Here is a 14,458-nt window from a genome sequence, read left to right as displayed (position 1 = left end):
TTGTTATCGTTTTTATCGTTTACTCGATTTTCCTGGGTCTTTTCACGTGTGTTATGAATAAATTTGCTTTTTTTCGGTACCGGTACTAGTTTTATTTTGTTGTATTTATCCGCGACACCTTAAAGGCCGGTCCATGAAAATATTGTCGGGCATAAACCGGTCCGTGGCACAAAAAAGGTTGGGGCCCGCTGGTTTAAAAGATGCCAAAGCGCAAGTGCAGCCTTTCAGACGGACTGCAAAAGAAATTTCCCTCGTACCGTAATTTTTCTTATACAGATGAGGCCTTATTTCTTTACCATAATTTAATTTCAGAGGGTTTTGAGTTATTATTTTGCACTTGTTGACTTGTAAAAGCCTATATGACATTTTTTTTTATTTCACCATTCGTTAACCGCACAGAGAAGGCATCGTTTAATATGTTAAAAATTTCTTTAAGCAAACAGTATTATTAAAGTTCTTCATGACTGGGCCAAGTGTCCTCTTTTTTTTGGAAATCAAAATATGGTCACCCTACCAAACTTCAGTCAGGAGAACAACTGAGATAATGCATCCATGCTGCGTGGGCTGGGCTTTTTAAAAATGAGCTTTAAAATGAATAGTGGTCATAAAAACTGAGAGATGCCAACAGTGATCACTGCCTTTTTTTATTGGCTTGTTTGGATTGAAAATAACAAGATACAAATTATTAAAACATGTTTCTCTTTCATGGCTCACCTGGACTCTTACAGAAACTGCTGGCATTAATTCCACCTATCCTTTACCTTCTGTGACAAGTCAAAATATGGCTGTCAAAAGTGACAGCCATGACACAGAAAGGAAAATATTGCATCATCAGTAGCTCAGCTACTAGCATGCTAAGAAAACTTTGCGGAGAAATTCACAGTTTAACCAAACGTCAGTCTGTTCTCTATTAAAACACTTATAGTAAATGAAGGTTGTGAAATACATGAAATTTCTTTGTAACTAATTAGCCATACACTCATGTTGTCTTTGCTAATTAACCATGTGAAGCTGTGGTTAATCCTTGGTTAAAGCTTTTCAGTCTGATGAAAGCCATCGTGTTTAAAGGTCCTTCAGATAAAGAGTGACCTGGAAGTACATCAAAGTAATGGAGGTTATTTTCTTCGTAATCCAATCATTTGCTAAAATCTTTTTTTTTCTCTTTTGTTTTTTTAACAAAAAAAATGAAAAAAAAAATGTTATGACTTGAACCGTGGATTTGCAAAATCATTAAACTAATTATCCGGAAATATTATCTTCATAAATGAAGGTAACCTTCAGATAACAATTATTATTATTTGTATTATATTATCTGTCTTTCATCCTGCGTCCTGTACTCTTCCTCCTCTGCTGTCAGATTTCCACCTGAGTGTCCTTGGAGTGGCATTGGACTCAACCTGGCCGGATTGATTGGAGCACTACCTGCTTGCCTGTTTGTCAGCCATGAATAATCTGTAACGACATTCAGAGCATCAGCAGAGGCCTTGCAGCATGCATTCATTGTGAAAAATGGACAGCTCAATCAAAAGAAGCTCTTGAAAAGCTGGTCATAACCGGAGGCAGAGCCTTGACCCAGAACACTGTCCCACTGACTTGAGTCGCAACCTCACAAACATCCCTGAATGGAAGGTCCTAGTGTATTCCTTGTGAACCAAGCTCCCCGCTTCCTTATCCCCTCCCCCAGCTGTTCCCGTCTGTCCTGCTCTTTAATAGAATCATGCTTTATTCGGAAGGCCACGTTATCCTTGTCAGGAGAGGCACGATTATGGCGCCACCTGCCATTTTAAGCTCTCGTCGTCACCTAACGTGGCCCACTCATCACTGGGCTGCTTTACATGATAATGGAAGTTTGAAGACTGGATAAGGCAGTTGTGCCCTTGGTTCAGTGACATGGGGTTGCAGCTGTAAATACTGTATAGGTTGGTAGGTGACTGTGCTTTTGGATTGATTTTGACAGGCTGTTTAGTGAGCTCCAAAGTTGTCTTTTTTGCCAGCCTAGCTTGATGTCTGGACTTCTTTCATGTAGGAGAGGTAAATTGGCCGGCGGAAGAGCACATTGTTGGTTTCGTAAAAGGAAGCTTTGGACACTTGTGGTGCCGTTGATGACACTGATGCCATTTGGTACAAAGAAGAACCACAGGAGGAAATAAAACCCTTAGAGTATGGCTTTGACCGGTTGCCGGGATGTGCAGACAGTGCATTCTTAAAAGCGTTCATCTGTGGTGCCTCCCATCAACCATTGTGAACTCTCTCCCTTGAAATGGTGCATTCCCCTGATGTAGAGTCACCCAACCCTAATCCTCCTATATCCACTGATGAATCCCACCCACACACACTGTAGGGATGCTGCCTAATTGAATTTCCTTGGTCACAATGAGCGCCCACTCAGGACCTGCAAGTTCCAGTCCTTGCCTTTGATAAGCAAATGACCCCTATGGAATTGAGGTCAGAGACTGCGAAAACAAGAGTGAGGGAGAGAAAAATAAAGTCCTGCACTCAGACAAGCCCAATATCGACTCACCCGGGATTGAGTCCAATGATGTTTACCCTGTGTGTGTTGAGCCCCTGTTGGCTCAGGGGGAGATTCATCCTACCTACACACACACGCAGAGAAAGATGTCTGTGCTCTCACAGTGTGACCCCGTCCCTTTTGTTCATCGTTACACTCCTTGCACATTTGAATGGAGTGCATGTGTAAATAATCTTGTCTTCGTTGCAGATTAAAATAAAAACACAATACAGTAATTCTGGATGTGGCCTGTGTCTGTGTGTGTGTGTGCCAGTGGATCTAGTAATAGCTTGTATTGTACTCTGTTGCCTGAAGACTCCATCATACAATAGTAAGGTCAGTTTATTCATGAACTGAACCACTCTGCATTTGCTTCGGTCTTTTTTATTTCTTCCATTTCATTTTTTTTAAAATTCAGGCCTTCTCAAGGCAGAGCCATGTGTGTTTTTTGTTTGGGGTTGGGGGTTTTTGTTTGCTTTATTTGTCTCCGAGCCCGTGGCCTTGATACTTTTCCCAATCCTTCTTTTTGGATAAAAGCATCCTCTCTCTCACTCTCTGCTTTACACAAAAATTGTTGATTACCATAATTGTTTGTGTTCAGGTAAACGAAATCACGGGGAAATAAGGATGCAATTTTCTTTGGGAAATTGGATAATTTTCAAAATCCAATTTGTCTCCTCATTCATATTTTTATGTTTAAGTTTGATTTGGGCACTAAAATCTCTTCAAACACTGCTAACTGTCTGTTTGAGGCTTGAGTTAATACTGTGCACCTTCAACAGCTCAGAAGCAGCAGCAGCAGCAGTATGATTTGCTGACTTTTTCCCCCTCTGGGTTTTGCCTCACTGGCAGCATTACATTGCCCTATTAAATTATTTTAAATTGAGTTTGTAAGCACCCTGTGTGTGCGACTCTGCTAAAAAGGGCACAGTACTCTTCCCTGCATGTATTTCAGGTAAATCCACAAATGTACAAATGATTATTTTACAGTTGTTATGTGTTTAAATTTGAATTTAAATAATTACCAAGGAACAACACTTTGCTATCAAAGATGCTCTGATTGGGTCGGTTTAGCGTTTAATAATTCAAGTTTGCTAAAATTAACGTTAGAATTTATTCAGGTGGCACAAGTCAGTCTGTTTTCAGGATCACTTGACAAAAATCCAAGCAGGATGTTGTTATTTAGGCTTTCTAAGAACAAGCTAGACTTCTGGTAGACCAGGCTCCATTTGCACGCCTTAAAAAAATGCAGCTCATCATGCAGAAAATATCTTGTGAGCCGTTTAAAGTAGTACAAGTAGTGAAACGATTTGTGAATGCATCAAGCAGAAGATTAGCAGAATTCAAATTTTATATGAAGCCAAAAGTTTAAGATGAAGAGCTATCTGTACTTCTTTTTTATATCTATCTATTGATCAATCGATAGAGATATAGATAAATCTGTCCATACGATAGTCAAACTCGTCCCATACTTTGCAAGCATGTCTGGAGTCACTGCTGTTGTTAAGCTACCTACTGGCAACCACGTGGAACTCACGAATCCCCCCTTTCTGACAGTATGTGTTTCGATCGTTACTAGTGAACATCCATGGAAATAAAGCACGTTGAAGTCGGATGAGTCTTTATGACAATACACCCTGTATATGTTAGTGCACCTTTCTACTACTGGGTCGGACCCCCTTTTGCCTTTAGCACTGCCTTAATTCTTCGTGGCATAGATTCACCAAGATGCTGGATTTGTCAGCTGTGAATCTCCCAAAGGTGCTCTATTGACATGGAGGTGTGGAGGCCGTTGCAGTACAGTGATCTCATTGTCATGTTCAAGAAACCAGTTTGAGATGATTTGAGCATTGTGACAGCTTTGTGCGTTACCCTGCTGGAAGCAGTCATCAAAAAATGTGTACACTGTGGTCATAAAGGCACGGACATGATCAGCAACAGTACTCGGGTAGGCTGCGGTGTTTAAACAATGCTCAGTTGGCGCTAAGGGGCCCAAAGTGTGCCAAGAAATGGTCCCCAGAACAATTACTCCACAAGTGCAAACCTGAAACTCGATACAAGGCAGGATGGATCCGTGTATTGATGTTATGAGAAATTCTGTCCCTGCCAACTCATCGGATCACACAATGCTTTTCCAGTTTTGGTGACCCTGTGTGAACTACAGACTCTGTTTCCTGTTCTTAGCTAACAGGAGTGGACCCCAGTGTGGTCTCCAGCTGCTGTAGCCCATCTGCTTCAAGGTTCAACATGGTGTGGATTCATATGCTCTTCTGCATGTTTTGGTTGTAACAAGTGGTTGTCTTAGTTACTGTTAGCTTCTTATAACCTTGTGTGGCCGTTCTCCTCCGACCAATAAGATATCATTTCTGTAAATCTTTGCAGGGAAAATCCCAGTAGATTCCTAAATGCAATGAGTTGCTGCCATGTGATTGGCTGATAACAAGTATTTGAACAGGTATACCTAATGATGTGCCCAGTGAGTGCATATGCTTTTTCTTTGTTTCTGCAGCTTTAAAGCTTGTCAGGCGGGTAGTTGGTGTGAAAAGTGATATTAATTACCACAGGAGAGGACTCCACTGCTGGTGGCATTTGTGTTCATGTTTTATTTTTCTGTTTTTCCCAGTCCAATTTATTCCCATGCAGTGTTACAATAGTGAAGTGTACTTTCAAGAAATTGTATTCAAATGTGGCCTAGTAAGTTATCCCACTGCTCTACAAAAATGTAGAAAGGATCCAGCACTGGATTCACACTGTGTCAATCACATAATCACCCTTTAAATTTTTCTCACTTATTTCACTGAGGTTTGGGATGTGAGCTCATTTAGAAAATGGGCTGCAGATCAAACCAAAGGCTGCAGGAATCGTGCCATGTTTTAATTATCATTTAACAGGAATGTTAAGTGCACACTTTCAGGCAAGGAAGTGTAAATTTCCTCTTTTCCGTTCCTAACACCTTGAAGGCGGCGAGCATACTATTATAAATCAATATTAATATAATTGAGTCATAAATGTGGCGGTGCTCCACTTTCAGAAGGACAGCTTTCTAGGAATCAATAATGTAGTTTCTCCGTCAGTCGTCTCTGAGTCATTTTCATAAAGTTTTGTTTTACTCATAGCTGTGTTGATGGAGCAGACTTTGGGGAAAACAACAGTAAATAGCAGCCTGTCCGATCGTTATAAACTGCTGTAAAATTACAGACGCGTTTTGTCCTCAAAGTGATGAGATTATTTTGTCCTACTTATTAATTGGAGTGAAATTGGACAGAGTGACTCACAGCAGTGTTACTGGAAGGTGTCAGACACAGAAAGCAGGTAATTATGGAGACAGGAAAAGATAAGGAAACAGAATGCAATTACCCTGGCAAGCAGAGCTTCAAATTGCTCTTCTTAGGATTTCTCACCTCAGGTTGCTATTGTTCATGCTTTGCATCTCCATACTGATCTTTATTCCTTTCACCCCCTAGCTCAAAGAAGGAGGAAGGTTTGCATTAATCAAACGAATTGCTACTGTAATTTGAGCCATACCGAGCACTGAATATCACTTTATACCAAATTTCAAATTCATGTATTTAAATATATTTTTCTAGCTTACGCGCATAAACTGCTTGCTGTGAGCTCAATGTAAGTCAGGACGATCAGATATTTCTGTACAGATTCCTCAAAATAAACGTTCGTTTAATGTTCAGGTTTTAGTGCATGCTTTACATTAATTTTTTTCCCCCCAGTTTTTGCTCTGCAGCAGGTACTCACCCATATATAATGTGCGTTTCATAGATTTTATTACTTACATGCACAAAAGAACAAGTACACACTTGCTGTGTACACCAGCAAAAATAAAATGTGCAACTTCTCCCTCTCAAAGCGCTTTCTGGCATACAAGATAGAATTTGCACATTACTGCAAAAGTAAATATACATCCAATAAGAAGCGCTGCTCTCCTGAGTTTGACATTTCATTCAGTACTGTGCTTAATTTTTTTTTCTTTGGAATCTATAAGATGTAGCTGCTGAAATAAGCGTAATCCTTAAGTGATGTATGTAAAGTTAAAGCTACTGCTGTTGCGCACACGTGTACGTGTTTAAGAGGAAAAGCCAAATTTCTCCATGCCGCTTATTTGCAGAAGGAAGGAAGGTTTCTTATGCTCCATTTGTTCATGCTCTGCAGTGCCCATTTTGTTACTTTAGCCATTTCTTTAGCTTTTAGGTGCTCTCTCAGCCTGCGCCGAACACTCTTGCTGCACACACGGAGAACAAACACACATGCTTAATAGAGGTAGTGGACCTTCAGAAAGACAACGAGAAAGAATAAACGAGGATTTCTCAATCCAGTCTCGTGTTGGAATTGAGTCTAACTTTTTTTGACAGTCTCTGGCAGGCTTTGTAAAAAGGCAGAGTAAACATAAGAGGATCACTTTCTCTACTTTTTAAATTAACTGCGAGCGAGCATGTTGGTGAAATGTTGCACACAGCACGAGGTGTTGTTGATGCTCGGAGTGGTGCTTCGGGGCTGGATTCACTGCACATGGACTCACATTTACTGTGATCACATATAGCAAAAAATCCACCGCATTTAGACACTAATACATGGCGGTCTGCCAGTGACCCTCACAGCTACTTATCACTCTGTGTGGCCTCCGGCGGTGGAGCCCGTCCTCCTCCTCTCGCCGACAGCTCGTGTCATCATTGGGCCAGCCTGGGCTCGTGCAGTCATGTGCAGTACGCCTCAAATTATTTAGCAAAAAAAAATCCCAATTTATGCTTTGCTGGTTTGCTCGGATACTCTTTGCTGTGAAGTCGTGATGGCGTAATGGAGCACTCCTCACTTCAGTCAGGTTCAGTCTGGAGCTGGAAATGATTGTCACCGACAAATCAAGAGTATGTCAGAGTGCTTTTGTGTGAATGGAAGTTAGAAAGTGGCTTTCCATTGAAATCTGAATATAGTGCACTTTGTATGCGGCTCCTGTTAGTCTCCAGGATGTGTCCTCTGCGACTCTAAAATGTGTTCGTATGAACGCCTCTCTCCAAAAGACAACAAAGAGAACAGATAAGATGGGGTGGGAGGGAGAAAGCTGGAAGCTCAAGGAAAACACGGCAGTCTCTTTATCAGGGCGAAGACAAAGTAAGGCACATGGTAGGGATCAAGGTCGCAGCTCAATATATAAGAAATACCCATGGATTACAAGTCCCAAGTAGAAGGTCAAAAGAAAATGAAATGAAAGATTGCTTCTCAAATATAAGAAAAAAGAAAAGATACGACTCTAACAACGCTGTGTTGTTTGGACGGTTTAGCGGGTTGGATTTTGTCCCAATTTTTCTTTGTCTAAAGAAGGCTTCTGTTTACATTCCTCTAGAAAAGCAATAAAGCCACTTTTGCCCCGTGTTCCAGCGGCGTCACTTATATCAACACTGTTGTGGGGAAATGCTGAACTCGTCCCTCCTCCTGGATTTAATAATAGAGACGTGGATTATGTTGAGTATTTTTGTTTGTCGAGTGCTTGTTTAGCACTTCCTTGTTCCTTCCTAACTGTTGCTGTATTCATGCCCTCCAAATTACACCAAGGATAGCTGTGAGGCTCTCTTCTCATTTAACAAGCACTCTGTTTATGTATGATTATAGTTCTCTGCTTGTTTATTCTTCCTCTCCTTTTTTACTTTGCTGGTTTAGTTCAAGGTACAAAATGCACTTAAGGTATCAGTTCAGCTCATTTGTTTCTGTTTTTGTTCTTTTTTTATTTTTTTCTATTGAGAAGTATTTCGGGCCTCTTAGCTCGTTGCTGCTGTCAAAGCCGGGCTTGTCCCGTGTCTAACATTTTGACTCTTCTGGGTTTTTGCACTCCAGCGCTGCCAGTCATGCAGGTGACAATCGAAATAACCAGGCAGCAGGTGGAGAAGATCTTCGGACTGGATGAGTACTGGTGTCAGTGTGTCGCCTGGAGCACCACCGGAACCCAGAAGAGCCAGAAAGCATACATCAGGATTGCTTGTGAGTGCACTGTCAAATGAGCACTGCATCATTACAAATCCAAAGCCTGCTGCCTAACAAGGTGCTTGTGTATTGCATGTCGGCATGTAATAAGAGAATATTGTGTTTTCACCTTGGGTGGTTGGGAGGGGGAGACTAACTTTCATTTAACAATTAGCCCAGAGAACATTATGATCTGTTGCACCACAGTGCACTACTGTGATTACAATTTAGTTAAATCATCTTCCTGTGATGATACTTGTGAGAAGAAAACATCCAAACCCGACAGGAAGAACCCGAGAATAATGTATCTGCTCGAGGAAGGTCTTAAAAAAGAAAAGGGTGAAGCTCTAAATTTGAGTATTCATGAGCATATTTTCTGCTGGATACAGTATATCAGAAATGATCCCTATGAAAGTAACTGAAATAAAAACAGATTTGAAATTTATTGCTGTGCAGCAATCATAAATCTGTCTGGGGAACGCAGACACATCCCTCGCCGCAGCCTCAGAAGCTTTATTAGAAGAAGCCATTTTACATTTGAGTATTTTAAAACATTCCGCCTATTAATTCCCACATAAATATGTATTATTCCAGACAGAGCCAAACACGGCACCGTCTCCAAACCACCAGACGTTTTGAAAACACACATTCATTATCCATCCGTGTGTGAGAGCTCAGCAAAGTCAGTTAGATGTAAGATAAGGACACGCACATGCTTGAATAACGATGCATAACCAGGCGATCGCATCGGCGAGGTTCCCACGCACGCGCCTGTTCGCTCGCGTAGGTTCGAGCCTTCCAACACTGTTACATCTCAAGTCTCCTCCAGTCCAAATTTATCAGCTTTAATTAAATCGAATGTCGTCAGTTTCTCCCTGCCTCTCTTAATGTTTTCTCTCAGTGTGATTGGTCGGGACAGGCTCAACATCTGTTTAAAGGAATTCTCACAGCTGCACCCTCAGCCTCTTACAACACAATAACACATTGCTTCGCTCCGAGTTGAAACCCGGGGTGAGCACATCAAATTTGTGCCAGTCCCGCCAGCTATCGGCGGCCTGTCTGGCTCATCTGATACAAATGGATCTACATTTATTTCCCCCGCAAGAAATGACTGTTCCCAGTTTTTACCTGTGTAATTCACAGCTGGGGCTTACAGACAAATATATACTAGGACTTTGTGCAACAGTAAGTATTCAATGAGACGTAATGTGAAGCCCCATGCAGTCAGCCAGGCTTGCAGGAGCTCTTGTCCAGGCGCCTCAGGGCTTTGTTTTCGTGTGGCTGCTCCAAGCCGTCATACAGATGGAAGCTGGAGGCTGGCGGATGCCGGGGAGAGGAGAGTGGGTGGGAGTGAGGGGTAATGCAATTGCTTTTGCTTGATGCCGGGCCCCTCTGGCAGCAGACAAGCATCTCTGAACCAGCCAGGCAGCTTGTAATAAGCAACATGGTTGGTGCCACCGATCCCAGTGTGGCTTAGGGGCCAACTAGAGTGCAACATGCTCGGCGAGGCCACTGACGGACATTTCAAGAGCTGCAAATTTAGACACATCACCAGGCCAAGTTATTTGCAGAGAGAAGTGTTTCTTTCAAATCTTTGCAAGCTTTCACATCCTAATTGGTTGTTTCTCTACTTTTTTTTTCTTCTTTTTTTTCTTGTAAGACCTGAGAAAGAACTTTGAGGAGGAGCCGCAGGGTAAAGAGGTGGCATTGGACCAGGAGGTGTTGCTGCGCTGCCATCCCCCCGAGGGAGTGCCACAAGCCGAGGTGAGACACGGATAGGGGAGATATTTATAGGCCCGAATCTGCCATCCATTTACCCTTTCCTCACCGAGGGGACAAAGACCGCAGAGTAGCTCAAGATCAGCTCCCTGGCATATCCCCCCATTCCACCAGGGGAACAGACAACCCTGTTCGGATAAATTACACCTCTAATTATTTGCCCTTATTGATTTATTATCTCTCTTACATCTCTGGGAAGCTGTATATCACGTCGTCTCGTCACATCACTCAGCATTGGCTTGGAGGCTTCACTCCCCATTTGGCATCTCTAAAGGCCTATGCATAATTAATGGATCTATTTGCCTCACTCTTTCCTTATCTCATTCGGTGTATCTCTCCCGCCTCTCCATGCACTGTATCTCTTGTTCTGCTCAAGTCACACTCGCTCTCTCTCTCTCTGTTTCACCGTGCCGTGCGTGTGTTTAGAGGACCAGACCAGGGCCAGCTGTTTCACCTCATTCGCTGCATCCTCCCGGTCCCAGATAGGCACTAACTGCTCTAATAACAGCACAAGAGGAGCTCAGGCCAGCCGCTCAGACAGCCCAGAGACCAGAAACCGCAGACTAGCCAATCGCAGATCGACAGCGTAGGGACAGTTTGCAGAGAAATAGGAAGGAAGGTGCCAGCCGCAGTTCAGCAGAAAAGAACATCAGAGTAGAAGTCACGACGGGGGGAAAGCGGGGATGGTGCACCAGAGGAAGTAGGCCCAATTATATGCGGCATCACAACTGGCAGTAATACCAACAACAATGCTGCCGCACTGTTGCTCCTCTCGAGACAGAACAAGGTCAAGTGAGAGCAAGAAAACAAGCAAGCCAATCTGAGAGAACACCAAAAAAGAAATAACATCAGTTTTGGCTTCTTGCAAGAGGGCCCGGAAACTTACACAAAGCACGATCAGTCGTGTTCGCGGACAGCTACAGAGACGTCCAGCAGCTACAAAATAAAAGCTGCAATCTTCCCCCACAAGAAGCGAATAAATATTCAAATCAGCAGGGCGTTAAATAAATTGTATCTCAGTACCACACCAGGCCGCGTCTGGTCATCTTTTGTCTGTGTGATTGCATCAGAAAAGAAGTACCTCGCTGCTTCCCCCCCTACACACATACACCCGTCGACGTAGAAGTCTCTCATCCACATCATGTCTGGCCACTGTAGAGCTGTATGGGGTGGTGGCGAGCTGCTGTCTGTCGAGTTGCAGTGGATTTTGACCGCTGAAATCTGTTTTCAGGTGGAGTGGCAGAGAAACGAGGATGTGATCGACCCAGCGAGTGACCCCAATTTTGTCATCACGCCCGACCATAATCTCGTCATCAAAAAAGCCCGGCTGGCCGACACCGGCAACTACACGTGCGTGGCCAAAAACATCGTCGCTCGCCGCAAAAGCACCTCTGCCGCGATCCTTGTCTATGGTAGGTGACGACTTCTTTCAGCAGATGTCAAAACTGTGCACAGAGACTAGTGCCGGGGTCCGGGCTCGATTGAGCTTCCAAATATACAAACGCAGAAAACTGCTCGGATGAATCCTTTTAAGCTTGCACGCCGCTTCCCTTGCCCCACATTTCCACATTAACCTTTGCATGCTGCTGCACGGAAGATGTGTGGGCGCAAGTCTCCCGTCAGCTCTTCATACTGTTACATTCAGAGTTTACAGTGTAGTTTTTTATTATTACACTGTGTTTCACATATTTGACATATGGTGACAAATTGCATACATCAGCTCTGTTTTTCAGCAGCGCAAGAATTACACTTTCATAAATCACTACATAAAGAGAGAGTGGTGTATCTGCACATTAATTACCACAACTTAAAATGTTACTGGCAGCCATTCTGCCAAAGCTGGCAGTCTCTGATGTCGAGGCTGCCATCTTCCTCCTCTGTAGTGGATCCAGTATGAGAAGAGAAATTGAATTAACAGCAAACTGTAAATAATGACTTGGCTTGATAAGCAGACTGGCCTTTATTAAAATGCAGAGAAACAGCATATTTACTATCACAGAGGGTTCCACGGCTACTGGCACTACAAAAGTTTTGAATACATTACAGCCTGGCGTAATTCTCAGCTCCACGCGAACAGAAGATGGAAATCACGAGGGAACGATTGATGAAAACAACATTGAGAATAATAAATGGATAATGTGACACAATGCCTGACACGGGGTGTGTTCTTTTTATTTATTTTTTTTAGTTAAGGCTGCCAGAGAAAGATGATACTGCGATGCACTGTAGGGGCAGAGCAGCAGTTCTTGTTTATTATCTGACACATCAGCTCAGAAAACACAGTGCATGCCACAAATAAGAGGCACTACCTGTTCATTTTCTATATTTAAATCGTTCTTGTTTTTTGATACCTGTGTAATATTGTAATAGGAAGTTATATAGATTAGGTTTACAAATAAATTCCACAGAATGGGCAACTTGGGATGTACGGTGGGGTTTTTAAAGCCTTTGAATTTGCTGTTTGACCATTCAACCAAAAAATGAAATGTGCCAAACATGGTAACAGCTCCATGATGGTGCCGTTGCAGTTCAAATAAAGCAATATCAAAAATAAAAGGCGGTAAATAGATAAATACTCGTAAATTAAGTAGTGAAGGATAGACGAGGATGGCATTAGTGATCGCTAAACATAATCCACTGACTCATAATAATGCAAAATGAGGACTCTATTCAGTCCTGTGGAAAAACTAAGTACACCCTTAATGCTGTTATAGGGTAATTAGCAGCCAGGTGCTGCTAATCAAATGCACTTAATTAAAGGACCATCAGCAAGTGTGAGCGCCTCAATAAAAGCAGAACCTCTGACAGTTTGCTGGTCTGGAACATGCAGGTGTGTTAACACAGAGTCTTCCTGGGAGTGGACGTCCCAATAAATTCAGCCCAAGGTCAGATTGTGTAATGAGAAGAGAGAAAAACTTCTTCTTTTTTTTTAATTCAAGAGCTACATATCAGATTCTGCAGTCAGTATAATTAAAGAAAGACTGGGAAAAAAGGCTCATAAAAGTGAAAAAGAGTATGGCAGCACGACCAAACCACAAGACCTCTGCAACAATGTTCTTTAGATCAATGATGTTTGGTCATAATGCACAACGCCACATATAGTGAAAAGCAAACACAGGTTATCAGCACAAATACCTCCTACTAGCTGTTGAGCACGGTGGTGGAGGGGTAATGTTTTGGACTTGCTTTACAGCCACAGGACCTGAAACCCGTGCAGTCATTGAGTCAAGCAGGAACTTCTCTGTATACCAAAATAATATATACAAGCCATCTGTCTGACAGCTAAAGCTTGGCCTGAATTAGATCATGGCACGGGACAATGATCCAGAGGAGAGCTGCAAGTCTATAACATGTAGGCGAGACTGATGAAGTCATACAGAAAACAATTATGTAAAGTTACTGCTGCTAAAGGTGTTTCAGTGACTGAATCATTGGGTGTACTTAGTTTTTCACAGGAATTCATGGAGTCCTTTGAATCGGTATCTTTTCATATGACTTTATATCTTATCATGAAATTATGTTAAGATGAATAGTTGTATAATGTAAACTTGCTGTATGGTGGAAAAATAACATTTGTCTCAAAAGAAAACTATGAGGACTTTTAAAAATATGTGGAAGATGCCCGTCTGTATAAATCCTCATTGAATTTTGGCTTTTAGGATGAAATCCCATTAAGAAAACATGACCTGAATGTGGTTTTAGAGTCTTTGTGCACCAATTTAGATGAATTCGAGTGAGAGAAAAAGTGTTTGCATGATTTTAGTTAATGAACATAATCATCAAATCAATATTTAACAATAAAAGCATAATAAACAGTAAGTGAGCCAAGTGTGTTTCAGATCTTTGTCAAAAAGCTTTCGTTTTATTAGGTTAATTCTCTCTTCTTTTTTGTAATTCAACAAACCCAAAGGGGGTCCGAGCGTTATGGCTTTAAATGCAGCTGCAAATTGAGTCGTGCATTTTCACACAAAAAATGTGTTAATTTGGAGCATGCAGTCAGAACACATTATCATACATTCCTCTAAGCCTCCAGCATAAAACTAAAGAAGCACAATTATTCCTAATTGATTAGCTTGTTGTTAAAAGATGTAAAGAAGCAATCTAGGGCTGAATTAACTGTGAAGGCATGACCATACGCACTCTTTTTTTTTTTTTTTTTTTTTTTTTTTTTTTGTCAAACAATGATTTCCACGCAAAGACCCAGAA

The 14,458-nt window shown here is 42.0% G+C and overlaps 1 protein-coding gene across 1 annotated transcript in view; it reads left to right on the top strand.

Moving 5' to 3' along the window:
• Window positions 1–14,458, top strand: part of unc5a (unc-5 netrin receptor A) — a 155,807-nt gene that overhangs the window by 96,848 nt on the left and 44,501 nt on the right. The window contains exons 3-5 of the mRNA XM_014335367.2: window positions 8,348–8,491; window positions 10,134–10,237; window positions 11,484–11,664. Of these exons, the coding sequence (XP_014190853.1) occupies window positions 8,348–8,491; window positions 10,134–10,237; window positions 11,484–11,664 (429 nt within the window). The remainder of the gene's footprint in view (window positions 1–8,347; window positions 8,492–10,133; window positions 10,238–11,483; window positions 11,665–14,458) is intronic.

The sequence above is a fragment of the Haplochromis burtoni genome, unplaced genomic scaffold (assembly GCF_018398535.1).
Source record: "Haplochromis burtoni strain Fernald_Lab_line unplaced genomic scaffold, NCSU_Asbu1 Contig_10, whole genome shotgun sequence".
Taxonomy (NCBI): domain Eukaryota; kingdom Metazoa; phylum Chordata; class Actinopteri; order Cichliformes; family Cichlidae; genus Haplochromis; species Haplochromis burtoni.
The sequence above is the reverse complement of the archived record's forward strand: the minus strand, read 5'-3'. Positions and strand labels throughout refer to the sequence as shown.